This window comes from Uranotaenia lowii, chromosome 3 (assembly GCF_029784155.1).
Source record: "Uranotaenia lowii strain MFRU-FL chromosome 3, ASM2978415v1, whole genome shotgun sequence".
NCBI classification, from domain to species: Eukaryota; Metazoa; Arthropoda; class Insecta; order Diptera; family Culicidae; genus Uranotaenia; species Uranotaenia lowii.
This window is the reverse complement of record NC_073693.1, coordinates 77,964,696-77,984,245: the sequence shown is the minus strand read 5'-3', so window position 1 is coordinate 77,984,245 and position 19,550 is coordinate 77,964,696. Positions and strand designations below refer to the sequence as shown.

The following is a 19,550-nucleotide window of genomic DNA, read 5'->3' as shown; positions in this document are numbered from 1 at the left end:
ATGATTAATTTTATACCATTTGAGTTTGCTGTGAACTACCTTAGAAATTGATTAACTAGTATTTTTAAATATTATGAAGGTGTTTTGTGTCCTTTATGATCAAGAAAACTCGTTAGTAGTCTAATAAATTCCTGCAACCATGTTTTACGTTCATGGGAGTCCAGTACTGGTTTTAAAATATGAAACGTGCCCCATTCGCCTTAACAGAAAATAATAATCGAAAAGTATTGAATAAAGTGATCAATCTTACCCTGTTTACAGTACCGAATTTTTCTCTGAATTATTAATATTTCTTTAAAAAAAAACATGAATAATAACATTGGATTCTCGTTTTTTGACAAATGGTTTTAATTGATTTGTTATGGCCAATATTTAAGGTTAACTTTTTAGAGCTGAAGCTAAAGTAAATGCAAATGAATCAATTGCCTGAATTATTTCTGTTAATCGAATAAGATTAAATTCAATTGCTAGATCAAAGTGTTTTAGTACGTCTCTACACTTGGAATTCAGCGTTTGACGTACTCTAATTCGGCGAGAAAAAAAGGTATCCAGTATTTATACAAAAGAGCTATAGTTTCAACCTTATATTTTATTCACTTCAGTTTGTATAGTTTCATTTAGCTTTACCAAGCTGTTAAATTCAAAATTGAATATTTATTTCTTAATCTGTACCAGATATTTTCCAACCAAAACAATCATATTTATCTCGAAATATTCTTGACTTTTGTTAGTCTGATATCCTCACAATGTTCCTTCTCTGATTTGTAAGTGGAATAATGATTCAGGGATTAAACACTTATTGAAGTGTGTTATTATTTAAACTAGAACACTTTCGTTTTCTTGATTTACCTTGAAAAATTTGCTCTTCACTCCCAACTCTCGGAGTTCTTCGGCCGTTTTCTCCCCGTTGAGGGTGTCCAAATCTGCAACGGCCACATTGCATCGTTTTCCAGCCAATTGCAAGCATATTTCCTTTCCAAGTCCATTTGCGCCACCAGTGACCAACGCCAACTGTCCAGAGATATCCTTTTCAATTGGTCCCCGGACCAAGGAAACAAGTTTTAACACAACTAATTTAAGAATTTCCCACAATATCGAAAGCACTATTCCGGTGAAGGCAAAAATCTTCCTGAGGGGTCCCTTTTTGCTTCGAAACATGAGACTCTTCAGTTGTTTCCCTCGAGGTGCCTCCACGTAGGGAGTGCTCCCAATATCTTGAATGCTTTGCATTTTATCGATCACTAGATAGGCACTTTACCGGTTCATTAACTAACTTTTGATTTTCATAAACTAAAGGAACTTTGCGTTGTTCTCCTCTCAAACGTTCGCGCAGAACTGAGTTGACTCTCCGAAGCCACAGCAGAATGAAGCTTATGCAAAGAGAATTTTCCCACTGCATTCAAACTTCTAAAGGAGGACGGAAAAACAAGTGAATACCTATGCCGGTTTCTCCCCAAGCCAATCGTGAGACGGTGCATTGAGAAGCTCAAAATCTATATGCTATGACCCTTGGGTGTGGGTGGGTTAATCCAGTGAAAAAGCGGCGTGGTGTTGATTGTTTTAGAAGGCGCGCGCCTAATGTCTGACAGCGTTAACAATCGGAACACATGAAATCGAGAGGCAACGTATGAGCTGCTTGCTTTTTGAATGAGAAAATCAACTTTACAAAAAATAAATAAAACGGAAGTGAAAAGAGGTGGCGGACGATGCAATTTGTGTTCCGATTCAACAATCTTACGGAACCAACCTCTTAGAACGACTTATTGCTGACATTTTGATCAATTTTTTAATTTTATTCAGTCATAACGATTTGTTCTGTAAAATAACGTAGCGCTTGGAGACGTGGTGACGTGGTAACGGTTTTTTGTTTATTTAATTAAATTATTTTTAGTTGAAAACTCACCCGGTCTTCTATCAAACAGGATATGAACTTACTTCCAATTATCTCATAACTTTTCTGTGTATTCATGCTCGGTTATCAAACGGTCGATAGAACACCAATCATTCCAGGCTGGGATTAGCAAACCGTGGCCCTCGAGACCCACGGCTCTCGAAGCTTTTCTGAAATTGAAATTATTTCTTCAATTTTTCCCGCAATGGATCGTTAATTATCATAAAATACCAGTAAATGAACCGGAATAAGTTGATATATTCTAAATATGCCCTTCACGTGTTTTTTTTGGATTTATCCCACAACCATTAAGATTAGTGTCATTTTTTGCAGAAATTGAGGGTTTCAATATGTTTTTTTGAAATGTTTAAATTTAACACCATTGTCATAAACAAAATAAAGGGATTATTTTCTAATTTAAAATACACCTTTGCTTTAAGATTTTTCGATTCAAAGTCAATAACTAATACCAAGTTAATAAAAAAATATTCTCAGACTACAAATGAGTACATCCTGGTGAATTGTTTTAAATTTCTTTCAAAGGCAAAGTTGTATGATAAATTGACTCTTTAGATTTTTTTTTCTGAAAATATGATTATTTTATTAAATTGGACAAAAACGCAAATTTTGTTGGTAATCAAATCCTAGTTAAAAAATGAAATCATAAACGAATGAAATATCTTTACGTTTATACGACTACATGACTTTTCTCATTTAGATAATAAACGTGGTTGAGCAATTCAAGATATCATATCGACATGAGTAATTGGTAAACTCGCAGAAAAAAATCTATGTTCATAAAAAAACCTATTTGTAATTTTTGTAATTGTTGAAAATTTAGTGTTTTCACATGTTCACAACAAAACATATAAACTCTAGCTAAGATTCCTGGATAAAACTTGCTTGGGAATCTGTAAATTATTGTTATTTCCAGGATTTAAGCAAATTCATCAACATCTTATGTTGAAAATATATTCTCACCAATTGTAAGAGAAAATCAGGGCGTTAAGGGAATTTTTCAACTGTGAAATTTTTTTTTCGGAAATACGCACAGAAAAAAGAAATTTTGATCAGTGATTTTAAAGAACGATTCAACGTTGTTAATTTTTCTATTTCTCACGTTTTTAAAGTCATTTCTGTGATATACAAATGAATTTCGAATAAACGTAAAAAGAAGTTACCGACAGTTTAAACAAAACAGATTTTTAAATGGTAAATGAGTCAAACGTTTCTACGCATGGTATAGAGGTCTATGAAAATTTTGATTCAAATGATGTCTATATTAAGAAGAATGTAAGTTTGGAGAGAAGTTGAAATTAATTGAAAACAATTAATGTACTATTTAACGACAACATAACCTGACATATGAAAACGATGTTGAATTTCTTTGCAAATGAGGCCGGAACAAATTGCAAATCCTTCTTTTGTCACTTGGAACTTAGGTACTTAAATAATTGCTCGGAAGTTGGTGTGCAACAAAATTGCATACTATATCATTGCACAAAATTCATAAATCAAGTAATTTTTCATCGAAAAATTCAATAAAATCAAGAATTTAAAAGGTTTAACACCACCGTCTTCCACAATTTGTTTTTTGGTCTTGTAGTCTTCTGGGTATTTGATATTTTTCGAAACGTACATAAAATACTTCAAACCTTATTACTCCCCCCATCGGGTTTTTGGAAATTTCGAAGGGGAGGGGGTGAGTTGACAAAAAATTGAATTGATATTTGTTCCACCTCAATTTTAAACAAATAATTAATAAATTCTAGAGATGTACCGAATATTCGGTCGGCCGAATATTCGGCGCCGAATACCGCCGAAAAACCGTTAAGCCGAATATTCGGATCGCCGAATAGTTGAGCGAAGTATTCGGCCGAATAGGCCGAATAGCTACTACAGGCTTGTAAATTTTTCAAATAATTTTGGATAATTTATAAAATATCCAAAAGTAATGTTGTAAAAGCTACACAATCATTAAAAACTTATGGTTTCAGCAAAACATCTAAGGTGTATACGCGTAACTTTCACTGTAGATCGTACAGGAGAATGCTGAACAATAATGCTTTATACTTTGATTTATGTTTATTCCAGATTTTCTGGATATATTCAGGCTTGCCCATAAATCCAGGAAAGAATCCTGTTTGATCTCGAACGTATTGGTCACCCTGGCTAGGATGAATAACGCCTAAAGGTAGACATGAAGTTAGAATCACTATAATGTTGCCAAACCTTTTGTGTAGTTTTGTATTGTTTAAAATCGCGGGAAAAGTTGATATTTGAAATCGAAACAAATAAAATCTTTCTTCTACTTCAAGTCGTCGACAAGAAAAGGTGATTAATCTGTTCCCATCCGAAATGGTCTGAACCAACATTTGGTGCCGTGACCAGGATGGGAGCTTCCGCATAGAAATCATCGTTACTGTAATCGCGGTAGGCTATCCCGTCGAATAACTACGGACCTAGCTATGTGATGAGCGAACCTGATAATCCCTAGACGTGTACCGGATGTGCTTTATATTGTCCCGATTCAATACAAACGAATTTCGAATGTACCGGAAGTTACGTTACTGTTGGAAGTCCTCGTACGGACCCTGTCCTAGAAGAATCGAACCGCAGATTTGTTTTACCGAAGTGATGTTGTCCCGAAGAAGTTGTCCCGCAGAACTTGTCCCGCAGAGCGATTGCGCAAAGTTGTCCCGCTGTCTCAATGTCCCGCAGAAGTTGTCCCGCAGAAAATGTCACGCCGAACTGTCCCGCAGAGCGATCGCGCAAAGTTGTCCCGCAGTGTTAATGTCCCGCAGAGTGATCGCTCAGTATTGTCCCGCAGTGTTGTCCCGTAGAACTGTTGTACCGCCGTATCAGTTTCCCGCAGATCTGGAGTGGTTCGATTACAGAAGCCGAGCATCCATTGAATCTCCGATTCCCGTTACGAAGAATATCCATCAGCCTTCCATATGTTTCTTAAAATAACTTCCTTCTCGTATTTAACCAGCAAAACTAGTGAAACTTTTTCAGCTGAAAGCGCATTTGAAAATAAGAACCAAATCAACAACAAAACTAGGGCTACCAATTATAAAACGTTTGTTTTAGCTGGCCGGTATGTTTGATCTCGAACGTATTGGTCACCCTGGCTAGGATGAATAACGCCTAAAGGTAGACATGAAGTTAGAATCACTATAATGTTGCCAAACCTTTTGTGTAGTTTTGTATTGTTTAAAATCGCGGGAAAAGTTGATATTTGAAATCGAAACAAATAAAATCTTTCTTCTACTTCAAGTCGTCGACAAGAAAAGGTGATTAATCTGTTCCCATCCGAAATGGTCTGAACCAACAAATCCAGATAAGTTGAATCTGGCCGGAATGTCCAGAAGTTGTTTAAAATTTTACGAGTTTTGCTCGGGCTTGTTCAGATTACTTGCTAAATCAAATAGAAATTTCAAATACCTCTTTAAATAAAATTAAAATTTGTGTTCAATAACAATTTTTCAAAAATTTGAAAATATACATAAATTTTGACCTTTTTAAATTCCCTTTTCATAAATCGTCTTGAATGCCTGACTGTGTGGATACGTGTTGTTGAAAGTATGGTATGCTTAAGGTTAAAGATCAGCTATCTTTTCAACAACTATTTTGAAGACATTTTGCTCAAATGCAATATTTATCTAATTCAATAACAGAAAAGCAATTTCAAATAGCTTGGCACCTGTTTCGACACGTTTTATCCCAGATTTCACAGGAACGCAATCTGTTTGGTGATAAACGCCCTAGAAGCGACAAGTCAGCTGATGTCTTATCAATTATTGTTGACAATTTAAAAACCAGAAAGGCCTTTACTTAAAAAATATCTTGTTATAAATCATCCAATTATATCACCTGGTGGAAAATAATCGACTAAAAATATGAGGGGCATTAATATGGAAGAAATAGAAAGCATTGAAATAATCGCTTAAGTTTTTTTCATTAAAAACTCAATAGAATATTCGACCGAATAGTTGAAAAGGTCAATATTCGGTATTCGGCCGTTCGCCGAATACCACTATTTGGTACATCTCTAATAAATTCCTTTGATTTAGAAGATTGGTAGTTATAACGATTTAACTTTTTTTTAACTTAGCCAATCTATTGGTTAATATCGAAAAAGTTCTGCAAATAATTGACAAATGACGAGAAAATTTTAAATTAAAATTGGCCCGTTGCACGCTCCTTTAAGGTCAACTAAACCGTTCAACATTTTTATGGTGAAAAAAGACAATATGCTAATTTAGAGTAGGTATCAATATTGGATGCCTTTCAGGCTCATTACCATCGATAAGTAAATGATGATTTACTGAAAAATTTAATCCTGGAAAAATATTATTATTGATACATTAATTTTGACTTACTTGAATTCAATTATTTAAAATTACTTGATTTAATTTCTATGTTGGATGCTCTGTGTCTTTTCTAGGGTTTGCATTTAAGATATTTTGCCGCAGGTTTCGGGGCTGGGCGATTTAGGGCAGTATTATTTCTATGCAATTTTTGCTTTGTTTCACTAGACTGAGTCAATTTGGCTCATTTTTGAATTTCTCTAACCCTGAGATCTTTAATGCTTCATTTTGGTTAAAAACTCACTCTGATTTTTTTCAAGAGTTTTTTAAATAAAGTTTGCATGAGTTGATTTGGACTTTTTTTTTTGATTGTATGGAAAATTGAATATTTTGCTTTGAAAAATCAACATAATTTTTGTTTCTTCTGTAGAACCAATCTTGGTAATGAGTTTTGTGCTAAATTATGAATTCATTTAAAGAAGTTTTCCGCTTAACAACTTTGTCGAAGATTGTAACCTCATATCTTAAAAGACAAATAAGTTATAAGCTGTTTAATACGGGTATGTCCTTTTTCATTGAAAATCAATCAATTCAACTGATATCATTGCTTGTGCCTATAAAAGTATGCTTTAAAAATTAATCATGAAATAATTTGCAGTATTGGGTTTGGTTTGTGTGTTTGGCGAAATATTGCCAAAAATATGGAATAATCCGGTCCACAGGGAGGAAAGGGAGGAATTCAGGTGAAATAATGATACTTCCAGCAACGAAAACCATTATATGTGAGCACACCAAATTCAATTGATGTACTTGGGTTATATTTTCAAAATCATGTGAAAAATCTACAGTTTCACGGAATTTAGATTAAATTTTCATAACAGATATCAAACTTTCAAAATTTTTAACAATTTTTTAATTTTGACGAATTAAAAAAAATTGTAGATGTATACTTTTGCTCATGAAAAAATCACTTATTGCATTGGTCAAAATCTTTTTAATTTATTTATTACCTAAGTTTTCCGTCTTACGAGATAACTTAACTGAGCGACTGAACCATAGTACAATTTGCTGACATTGGATATTTTGGCCACGGAAGAATATCTTCAAGAGATTGTATAGATATTTTAAATTTTTTAATGACTTTTTCTATCCACTTTTTCTTTTATTTATTTATTCATTTAATTTTATTTACATTTACATGTTAAACGTTTAACTATCACTTTGTCTAAAAACTAAATACATTCTTAATTACTAATTTTCGTTTTATCAAAGCATATTTGCATAGTTCTGAAAATGTTTTTGAAAAATAAATTTATTGTTCCATCTTTAGGAATGCACTCTTTCTTTAATTCCTTTTATATTTGCATCTTTTCTCGTTTCTATTATACACTGCCGGCCAAAAGTTTGGGATCACCCTCTAAAAAACATGCAAATTTTGATCGTTCTATCTCAGCCGTCTTAGGACATATTGCAAATCTTCTGATCTCATTTGAAAGATAATGAGCAATAGCTATTTCTGAGGTATTTTGCTCATAAATAATGTTTAAGTTTTGCACCTAAAACTTAACCTAAAGTTAGAACATTTTTAAAAATCGCACTCAATATTCAAAGCCGATCATCTCGTGATAGGGTGGACAAAATTTCAAAATTTGAGTTGCATTAGAATACTTATTCTATTCTTCTCAAAACACAATCAAAAAATTTTGTGCAAAAATTTAAGAATGTACTTTTAATTAATAACATAGACACTTAAGTTGTCGTCCAAAAGTTTGGGATCACCCCTAGTATAGTGTATCGGCCAAAAGTTTGGGATCATTCTTTTGAGAACATGCAAACATATCTCATTCATATCTTTCTTATCTAACATCGTATTGCAGATCTGAAGGGTGCATTGGAAAGCTTAGGAATTGTAATTTTTTCATAAATTCATACAAAAATTATATTTTAAATCCATAACCATAAAAAATTTACAATCATATGTGTGAATTTTCAAAAAACAATTAATTTCAAATAAATTTTTTATGGTTATCACTTTAAAATATATTTTTTGTATAAATTTATGAAAAAACAACAATTCCTAAGCTTTCCAATGCACCCTTTAGATCTGCAATACGATGTTAGATGAGAAAGACATGAATGAGATAAATTAGCATGTTTTTGGCCGATACACCATACTGAGGAGTGATCCCAAACTTTTGGACGATAACTTAAGTGTCTATTTTATTAGTTAAAAGTACATTCTTAAATTTTTGCACAAAATTTTTTTGATTGTGTTTTGAGAAGTATAGAATAATATAGAACGCAATTCAAATTTTGAAATTTGATTCACCCTATCGCGAGATGATTTGCCTTGATTATTGAGTGCGATTTTTTGAAAATGTTCTAACTTTAGGTTAAGTTTTAGGTGCAAAACTAAAACATTATTTATGGGCAAAATACCTCCGAAAAAGCTATTGCTCATTATCTTTCAAATGAGATCAGAAGATTTGCAATATGTCCTAAGACGGCTGAGATATGAACGAACAAAATTTGCATGTTTTTTAGCGGGTGATCCCAAACTTTTGGCCGGTAGTGTACATGTTTTTCATTCCAAGGTCAACCACAAACCTGCCTAATTATAAATTTTTTCTTATTAATTGGACATTGAAATAAATCTTCTACATTAGAAATATTTATTTGAAATTTTGTTTCAAGTTTATTAGCCAAGACCAAACTGTTTTTGATCCTTGACATTCTTTTATTCGATGCAGAGCAGTGTCTTCTAAATAATATGTATCGCATTTTGGAGAAATTACGCTTCTTACATTGTGCCTGAACTGTTTTTCCATTTGTTGGAATCAAATCTCTCAGGAGAATGAAAAAGGATGACTTCTGATTAGAGCTTTGGCAGTTTTGACTGCAATTTTCAAATAAGATTTCCCATTGAAGACTTGGCAATTCTTTACATTTTAATATCAATATTTAAACGGCTTAGTAAATAATCATAAATTTATTTACTGGTATTGACATTTGGCATGATCTCTAGTTCATTTGCCAATGATTACCATTCTCGCTTATTTCTGGTAATAATATTTTTTTATTAAGAAAGCTCATAATAAAGTCATTGGCAGTCAACTGTCCAATTCTTAATAAAAAAGTCTTTTTCGTATAAATTGGCTAGTTGTCTGTCTTAAAATACTTATATGCTTGTTATTCATGGACAACACAAGTGAAATGTACCATAATTTTGATAAAATATAATTATTTTAAATCCATGATTTTTAAATATAGTTTAAAAATCTTTTGGCTAATGTCTATTGAATCTTGCTTATAAGAAAAATTAAAATTTTGGTCTATTGTAATCTTAAAATTTGGGAAAAAATGTAATCCTAAAATTTTTACATATTCCTGTTCTTTTATTTGTTGTGGTCTAATGTTACAGTTATTTCATTTAAAAAATTGGATTTGGAGAGATTCATTTTAAGTTTGAAATTTATACTGTAATAACTAACTAACTGTAGAATTGTATCAAGTTCATGATAGTTCCTTATCAAAAACTTTCATACAAGATTTACATATGTACATTGTTTGATGCGACGAAGTTTCGTATCCGGCTTTGAGCAAATCTCTTAATCGCTGTTTTCTAGGCGACCTATGTTGTAAAAATGTAAATTATCGCGATCTATCTCCAGCTGCTAAAAAATAGCGATTAAATTTTTCCCGAATTGTTTCCCAATTTATCAGAGGTAAATTTTCTTCAATTTTTGGCATGATCTTCTTCGTATCAATGAAATACCAATTTAGAGATCTTACATTTGTCAATGAAAAGTTGTTTTTTTAAATATCGCATCTTCAATCCAAGCTCTGCTATTCCTTGGTAAAATTTCAAATGATTTTAGTTTAATGAGATAAACCTTATCAAAATTTCCATTTCACTGATTTTATTGACATATTACGGATAAACAAAGCCTTGCCTTTACCCTCAGAATGTATAAGATTAAGTCCCCCTTCTTTAGGTCTTAAATATAACTGATTCCTTTCTATTTCAAAAATAATTTTTTTCCAGAAAAACTGTCCAACTGCTTTTTTTTAATAAGCTAAGTGTTGATTAGTAGTAGGAATACTTGTGCTACATACTAAATTTAAGATAGAACAAAGATATTCAAATAGATTTCTTTATCCATTAAATTCATATCACGAAACTTGCTATGCAGTAATTGTTGTTGTTTTTTTTTTCGTTTATTTAAAGACCCTTTGTTTAAGATTCGGGTCTAAAAAAAAAGTGAAAAACAATAAGAGATTACAATGACTTAAACATATGCCTCAATTACTAACACATATTCAATTTTGTCAAATATTCCTATCCTTTTAAGAAAATCTAACATTTATTTGTTGTTTTAAATTTTTAATCAGTTTTATACATAGAATTAATAGTATTATTCCATTTTCAAGTTATTATCACTCCTAATATTCTTTAAGCCTGTACTTCTTAAATAGGAAAAGGACCTACTTTACAATTATCTATCCGAATAAAAAATGATTTTCCAGGGTTAAAAAAATCAAACACCTTTACAGATTATTCTAAAATCGTTAAGCCTGCTGTTCGGTGTGCCGCATCATATATCCGATGAGAAAAATTGATACTATAAAAAACAACGAATTGACTATTCTGTTGAGAACTTTAAGACATACATGCACAACATATTTTCAAACCTTTAAAATTAGTATCGGTCCGTTCATTTTGATTTAATACTGCGCCTCTAGTTATTGTACCGAGATACTAAAGACAGCATATTGATCAGTAAGTTTTGTTCTTTTAGTGATGAAAGTTTCGTCAAGGTTGGTGCACCCGTTGAAGAGTTATCCAAGATGAAACGCGATAGAGGAAAAATAAATTTGCCCAACCCCGTTGGAATCGAAACATTCAGGGTTAGAAATGTAACCTTACTATCCTTAAGGGAAATGCTCCTGATAGGTTCAAATGTGTTTTCGGGATAAATTTTCACGCAAGTTGATGATTCGGCAAGCCAAATTGTTTATTTGACAGTTAAAAAATTGGCTGTTGAGAGTAGACCAAAGTGTATAGCACTGGAGCAATCATGTAAAGACAAGATAACAAGTACACCCAAAAATCAGACTTAACTCCAATATCGACCATTCTTGGAGGTGGAAATATCGGCATAATATTTTATGCCGGACCGGCACTAAAAAGTTTTTCATTGCTGACTGAAAGAAATAACAATCTCTCATCACAAGACAAAGCAGGATGGAAACAATAAGCCAGCGAGAATATTGTCGAATGAGCACTGTGTGAGTATGTAAACTGGCATAAAAAAAAACTTTTTTTGTTTCCAACCCCCGGTAAACAAACACCGGCTAAGATGTCTGGTAGTATGCAGTTGTGCGTGTGTATAAAAAATCGGCCAATAGAAAACAGTATCTCATTCCCTATTCCATTCTCATTCCTTTTCCATGGGCTTGTGATATAGCTCAGTTGGCAAGTCTGTTGTCTCCTGAGCCGATGTCCGTGAGTTCGAGCCCAAGAGTAAACATCGAACACAGTTGTACCGGATAAGTTTTTCAATAACGATCCGCCAACTGCAACGTTGATAAAGTCGCGAATGCCATAAAGATGGTAAAACGACTATAATCGAAACAAAAAAAAAATCCTTTTCCATCTCATTCTCATCAAAGAAAAAGGAGAATGATTAAAAAAAACACCGGCCAAATGTCAGACAGCCAACGCAGTGCGTTTTTTAAAAGATGGGGTGTGGCAGAAGCACTTTGACAATAAATCTTCGTTTGCTGACTCAGTTGGTTTACTTGTTATTTTTTCGGACTGGCAAGTCGGAATGAGAAGGTTGCGTTGGGTTCGGTTCCCACTTTTCTTTTAATTTTGGGATAAATTATCCAATAGGATGTACATAGATCTCATAAAATGTTTTTCTTGTTTCGCATGAGTGTAGTGGTCATGCGTAACTTTGCTTGAGAGTTCGAGTCTTTTTGCCAGCAGTGCAGCCACATCCTGGCAATGGTATACAAACCGTATGGAGCACATCTCTCAGATTTCCCCTCAGATTTCCCCTTTTTTGACAGATTTAAGCTTTTTTCTTCAGATTTGAGCTTTCATCTCCTATGCTCTCAAGGCAAAAAAGCTTAAATCTGAGGAAAAAAAGCTTAAAAACGAGATTCACCAACACTTAGTTAAAAGATGTTGGTCACACGATACATAAAAAAATCTTGTATCGTTGCCGGGACCTGAGTGCAGCTCCGAGCGGCATTGAAATTTTGAAATCTCTTCTTTAGGTGTATAAATGCCTACAGGAGAAGCTTTGCCATTTATTCACTCATACGATTGTCCCGTGAGGTGCGAGGCCAATCTAGCTAGCTGCAACAACATATGGGAGATATTGTAATGGTATCAGAAGAACCAAATTTTTTTTTTGATTAAACATTTCATCCACCAATTTGCCCACAGTTTGGGCAGTAGTCAAGCGTAAACTGAAAAAAATGATAGAAAATTCGTGCTACAATCAACAAACTTATTTACATGGTTTCTCAAGGATAAATAAAAAAATAGTTCAGGTCAATTAAGTTTATTCCTAAAATCAAGACAATGCTGCAATCTTCTCTCAGATAAGTTTGAAACACAATTAAATTGGCTACAGTAAACTACTAACACAATGTGTATTACACATATTTTTAAAACTTAATCTAAATTATCACATTAAATTAAACCAATATTGTATAATTCAGCCATACTAACTGGTCAAATTAGGAATGGCTGGCATTTTGAAGTAAACCTTCTGGATGATCCTCTTTATCGGAAGTGGAATAGCCCTAGAATGAAATTTAAAAAAAACCTTGAGATACCTATTGAAACCAATTTTTTTTGTCACACTTACTCCATTTCACGCATCAGGATTCCGAACCGCTTCGGGATGAACACTTGTCTTTGATTCCGAATCAGCCCTCTGACGATAAGCTTCGCACTGTATCGTGCCGAATACATCGGAATCCTTCCAAGCATACTAGAATTGTTTGAAAATTGACATATGTATACGTTAAATGAGGTTTTACCATTTTTTTTTTAATATTTTGTCTTACTTTAGCTTCTGTAGGACATCCGTCACTTCCCGGCGGGTGTTCATGAACATCGGATAGACCGCCGTTGAATTGACCTGCCCTTCCAGACCTTCGTAGAACAGCTCCTCGTGGAGAGCGTCCATGAAGCCTCGGGCTCCGTATTTACTGGATACGTAGGCGCAAATTCGACCAACCGGAAAGAATGCTAGAAAAAATAAATTTTAAATGTTAAGATTAGATTGAACTTTTTTTACATAAAGAGCATTTCACGGTTTACTTACACGTGGCTGATGCAATTCCAACGATGTGACCTCTTCGTCTGGATATCATTCCATCAAGAAAAGCTCTTGTCGTCTTGAGATATTGAGAAAAAATGATAGAGGAACAAAAAAAAATCAAAATAATTTAAACTAAATCAGAACTTATCTTCAAAGGTGAATTTTTGTTGTAAGGTCAAAATTTTTGAACTTTTCCCAAACGCTTTGTAATTTCTTCAGTTAATCATACAATCTTGCAAACTCTTTTACCCAAAAGTGCGCCAGCAGATTGATGTCCATGGTTTTTCGAATTTGATCCGCTGTGCCCTCGCGAACCGAAAACAGCGGCATAACTCCGGCATTATTGACCACAATGTCCACGTCTCCCAGGGTACTTTCGATTTGCTGCTTCAGCTCTTGTACCGATTCGTACTGGGATATGTCCACCTGGAGGAAATGTTACGTAAACAGTGAGGTTTAAGATTGAGGGACCATAGTTCAGAAGACATTTTACAATGCAGAATGTTTCTACCCATGGAAGGTGTAATTTTTAAGAGTGATAGCAACTGACGGAAAAATGTTGTCTTTTAATTTTTTTATTGATTAAGGAATTACGTTCATAAAATTTTGTCGAAAGAAGGAAAATTATGCAAATATAAATAAAAAAAAAATAAGAAAAAATATTTTAGTTTTGATGAATCGGTTTCCAAATTTCAAATTTACTCAAGGCTTATAAGGGATAAAAATCTCAAATTCTCTGAGCTTGTAGAAGGTAGCGAAGCTCACTGTTCCAAGAAATTACTATGCGATGAAAAACAAGTTCAAGCTTTTCGTTTTGTTGTTACCCAGCTTAGCTGGTTTTGGATAAAATGCATTTCTGCATAAGAGTTTTGCAGATTAAATCATTGATTGATTACCATGGACTGATGCATGCATAATTTATATTCGTAAAATCTATTATGGAGTAGAAACATTTACATTGTATGTAGGGTAGAGTACAAAATTATAGAACATAGTTTATATTTCTAGATTTTCAAAACGTTTAGAAAATTAAAAATACATTTGATTAGAATATTTTACCAACCTTGAAAAATTGGCTCTTCACTCCCAACTGTCGGAGTTCTTCGGCTGTTTTCTCTCCATTGAGGGTGTCCAAATCAGCGACAGCCACATTGCATCGTTTTCCCGCCAATAGCAAGCATATTTCCTTTCCGAGTCCATTGGCACCGCCAGTTACCAGAGCTAGCTGTCCAGAGATGTCCTTCTCTACTGGTGCCCGGACCAACGATATCAGTGTGGAAACAACTAATCGAAGAACTTCCCACAATATCGAAAGCACTATTCCGGTGATGGCAAAAATCTTCCTGAGAGGTCCTTTTCTGCTCCGGGACATAAGACTTCGCAGTTGCTGTCCTCGCGGTGCCTCCACATAGGGAGTACTCCCAATGTTTTGAATGCTTTGCATTTTTTCGATCACTGGTTAGGCACTTTACCGGTTCATAAACAAACTTTTTATTTTAAAAAAACTGGAGGAACTTTGTGTAGTTCTCCTCTCGAACGTTCGCGCAGAACTGAGTCGACTCTCTAAGCCCACAACCAAATGAAGCTTATGCAAAGAGAATTTTCCCACCACACGTAAACATTCGAAAGGGGACGGAAAAGCAAGTGAATAACTTTAAGCCCGCTTGAACTTAAGACAAACCGTTAATCGGCGGCACATAACCGGTAAGTTTAAGCTTGGGTGTGAATGAAACTACTAGTGAACTAGTGAAAATCCGGCGTGGTGTTGATTGTTTGAGAACGAGCGAGCGCGCGCCAAATGTCTGACAGCATTAACACATGCAATGTGGCGCTAGTTCATGAGAAAAAAAAAACAATTGCAACAAATTAATCGGAAGTAAAAATTAGATTAAACCATAGAAAATGCAATATGAGTTTTGACTAACCAACACTTCAAAAAATCAAATTACATTCTTTAGCAACAACGCCGATGAAATTTTGTTTCAAAGCATTCTCGAAGACCGTTCATATCCATACCTTTTGATGATTCTCGACATTCTTGTCTTCATCATACATTTTTGACTCTCTGCTGCATGAAATATGAGTCAGCTTTTCGAGTGGCATCTGTTTGACAAGCAGTTGTCCATAGCTGCAGCTGAGAGAATTGTTAATCCATAAAAAATGTACCAATGGAAATAGCTTGACAAATAAAAACCTACCTGACGATTTAAGCTTAACGTTTACGATACTTACCATTTAACAGATTGGTGAAAAGATACCTTTAGTTCCGATTGAATTCGCACGAAATTGAATTCTTTTTGGCTTATAAGAATACGGAACAATTTTATTCGCAGAAAAATAGCAATCTGTTAAGGATATGAAGCGATGGTACCGTAAACTGAGGGACTTTGATCATCGGGGTATATTTGATTAACATGAAATTTTTGCAGATAATCATCATTAACTAAGTCTGAAGTTAAAGTATCTGAATACTATTTCTACGTTGAAAAGCCTATAAATTTTCATCCCGAACGATGATTCATCCCTCGTGTTTCAAAAAGGCTTAATTTGGTTTGTAGTTGGAGATTTCTTTATATTACTTAAAATGTAGTTTTAGAGTTTAAAAATATCTGTTTTTTCGAAGATTCACAAACAAACACCTCTGCTGAGAAAATGATAGCATTAAGGAGCAAATGGGTTGTATTATGATCTGCAACGTTGATAAAGTCGCGAATGCCATAAAGATGGTAAAACGACTATAATCGGAACAAAAAAAAATATGAAAGTTTAACTTTTCTCCTTTGTATAGGTATAGTTTTAGTGTTGTTTTTATGGTCATTCTATGATAATTTTTGGATATTTAAAAAGGGACATTTTCTATGAGAAAGCCTGTATAGATTAAAAGGCTAAAACCAAAATAAAATGGCTAATTTTGAATTAAACAAAAACAACAAAGGAACAGTGGGAGGACATAGATAATTGCATGAAGATAGAGTTGCATTTGTTTTTCAGGCCAAAAAATAATGGGAAATGTTTATAATGTTTGCCCCTAAATGTATGCAGCAACATTTTCCATCTTTTGATTATACAGACCCCGTTCGATTTTGGCAACATGCCCGAACATTTTGTGTTGCCAAAATCGAATGTTGCCAAAATCGAACGGTATTTTTTCTTAATTTTCTTTCTATAATTTTTACAAAATAACTATTTTTATTATCGTTAATGTTATTTTTAGTCAATTTCCGACAATTTTTACTCATTTTTTTTATCATTTTTTCTCATGTTTTGATGCATTTTGCGATACTCTTATTTTATGTTTTTGTAATTTTTTATCATTTTTTAGCTGTTTCTTTTCATTTCTAGTCTTTTGTTTGTTTTTATTTTTTAATTTTTTTAATTTTTCATCTTTTTGTCGTTTTTTCATTCCCCTTCCAAAATGAATTAAAATGAATTAAAAAAGTGATCAATGTTTCCCCATGGCAACATGGCATGGCAATGTGGGAGTATTGGTGGCTGGGGGAGGTTCTTATTACTCCTCCTTCCAGGAAGGGAGGAGGGGGTCTTACAATTGAAAGACAAATATTTGCGTTATTCGGGAAACCACAAAAAATACCAAATTTACATGGGAGAAAATTTGGGAACGTTGAATGATTCTATGAGCATTTGAGGACCCCCTCCCCCCAAAGGCAGGGGCTACCTTTCGATTTTTTACATAACTCAAGAACTCATTATGCAAATGGAACCAAAGCTTGGCATGGGAAGGTATAAGTGTACGAGAAACTTTGAAATGTGAATAATTGGAGCCCCACGCTTTTTCCAGGGTGAAGATAGGAGAAGTGAAAGAGGTTCCTTGAGCTTGAACTTGAGCTTGTTATCCACTACGGTCCACCTACGGCCCCATGGCCAATGGCATAATGGTTGCACTCCGTGATTGGTTCGAGTTAATCAACATTGCACAATGAACCAAATGAAAGTTTGCTGGGAACAAGCAACACAATCTCACTGTACAGTTTTGAGAACCTCCTACTTGATATGAACCAATAACGACTCCGGCCAAGTCCGTGTAGTCGATAAGAGGAAGGGAAGAGCCGCACATGTGATGATTTGTTTTAAGGAGACCGGCTGTACGCCATCCCTCCACAAATCTCACGCTGATGTGATGTGACCACTTGAAACCTATTCTCCTACTTTTTTTAAATGCCTAAGTTTCCTATTGAAACTCCTAAATAATACTAAAGGGCTTAGAAGGTTGAAAGCATCCAATCGTAAACTAAAAAGAAATGCAAGAAGAAAACTGTTTTGCATTTGCTAAATTTAATATTCCATTTTTTGGTTCCATCATTTCATATCTTTACCGATTTTAATCTCTTCAAATTCCTGTTTCCTACTGAACTTCGTGTTAACGAATAGAATTGGTCTTTAATCCGTGAACTCAAGTCCCTACTCTGACTAAAGGCCTCATGTAGATTTTTTATTAAATATTTCAATTTGAATTTCATTTTTATTGTCTGTTTGAAAACCATAATGGAATTTCATCATTCGATAGTAAAAAATCTGGGAAGACATCTGTACGGATAAATTGTACGTCTCGGTGGTCGAGTGGTTAGCGTGCTAAGACGGTAATTGCTGGTCCACTGATGACATGGGTTCGATTCCCATCTCGGTACTGGGTGTTTAATGTTAATCTTAAGTTGTCCATGTCATTTATTCAGTCTGTAAAGCCTTAATCGGCTAAGACGGTGTATGTCTTTAAAAAAAAAAATCGATGCGATGCTAAACTATTCTTCATGTTAATAAATTTTACCAATTCAAGCAGATAACATTGTCATTTATATTTTTAAACACAAATTACTGACCAAAACTGAATAGAAAATGTTAGAATAAACCACACACCCATGAAAAATGGGAAGAACAAGATAAAAATGTCCAGTGAAGCACGTTTTCTAAACCTTGTTTCAGGTCAAGTTCTGCGTTTTACTCAAAAACTGAAATAATAGTAAGAAATAACAATCATAACGAAACTTCCAGTTCAAAACAAACTTGATTGTGGTTGTATAACATTGAACAAAAACACTTATTAGATCTTAAAACATCCATGAGAAAATTATACTTCATTTGAAATTTCAATTTTCATGGAAAAGTATAAACTTAAAAATTAAAAAAAAAATATCAAAGAAATATATTTATAATCCCGTGAAATAATGATTAGAGAAAAATGTTAAGATCATTACTCAACTTTTTTTTTTGTCAGCACTTGTTTTTTTTAATCGATCGAAGCAATCGAAGCCTGTGACAATGGTAGCTACTAGAAAAAAAACATGGAAAAATCCGTTTCTAAAATTTTAGGCTGTCCTCTCTTGTCTACCAAACTTCTGCTAATCAATATTAACGGCATCGCTGCCTCAAATAATATACAATTCAATAAAATCCTTCTCTTTCTATATAATCTGGATTTTCATCGATATTCTGTTTAGAATGGTATTTGTGTTTGGGAAAAAATGAGGAAACCTCACTTTTACGATAGCTAACCGAGAGAATGCTGCTCCAAACAGTCCTATTCTAAGTAATTTGAAAAAAAAAAAATGCACAGCAGTCAAATCGATAGGAAAGTGAAAGTGTCTAAGTTATAAAGGTTAATCGGAAAGCTCTCACCGGTTTTTCCTGTCCTTGTTGTTCGTGTCGACTACCGCTCTCCGCAATATGACGGCTGTTTTGCTCGCATTTCCCTCATTTCGAGTTCTTTTTAATACAACTTTAAACGCCAGCTCTTCTTGACAGGGTTGACATATTCTTCAATTCCTTGTAAATTTCACTTTGAATAATTTCTAAAATCACTTGAATTTCAACGATAAAGAAAATAAAAACCCAAAAAATTCAGCGCACCGCAACGAGAAAACAGATAAAAGCGCGTCTTCACCCGAGCAAGGCCTACTTGGAACTCCAGGAGAAGGGAAAGAGGTTCCTTTACATTTTTTTGTATAACAGGAGAACTAATCGAGCAAATGGAACCTAATTTGGCGTGAG

The 19,550-nt window shown here is 33.9% G+C and overlaps 2 protein-coding genes across 4 annotated transcripts in view; both read right to left on the bottom strand.

Moving 5' to 3' along the window:
• Positions 1–19,550, bottom strand: part of LOC129757038 (pikachurin) — an 865,561-nt gene that overhangs the window by 325,308 nt on the left and 520,703 nt on the right. The window lies entirely within an intron of this gene.
• LOC129757040 (17-beta-hydroxysteroid dehydrogenase 13-like) lies at positions 12,850–19,170 on the bottom strand. 2 transcript variants are annotated; one of them, XM_055754142.1, is made up of 7 exons: positions 19,040–19,170; positions 14,611–15,034; positions 13,797–13,973; positions 13,551–13,623; positions 13,291–13,474; positions 13,089–13,214; positions 12,850–13,023 (listed from the first exon to the last, which is right to left on the bottom strand). In XM_055754142.1, exons 2-7 carry the CDS (start codon positions 14,989–14,991, stop codon positions 12,945–12,947), a joined length of 1,020 nt encoding a protein of 339 aa, XP_055610117.1. In that variant the 5' UTR covers positions 14,992–15,034; positions 19,040–19,170; the 3' UTR covers positions 12,850–12,944. The 2 variants fall into 2 exon arrangements, with proteins under 2 accessions (XP_055610117.1, XP_055610116.1); XM_055754141.1 differs by lacking the exon at positions 19,040–19,170 and having other exon boundaries at positions 14,611–15,079.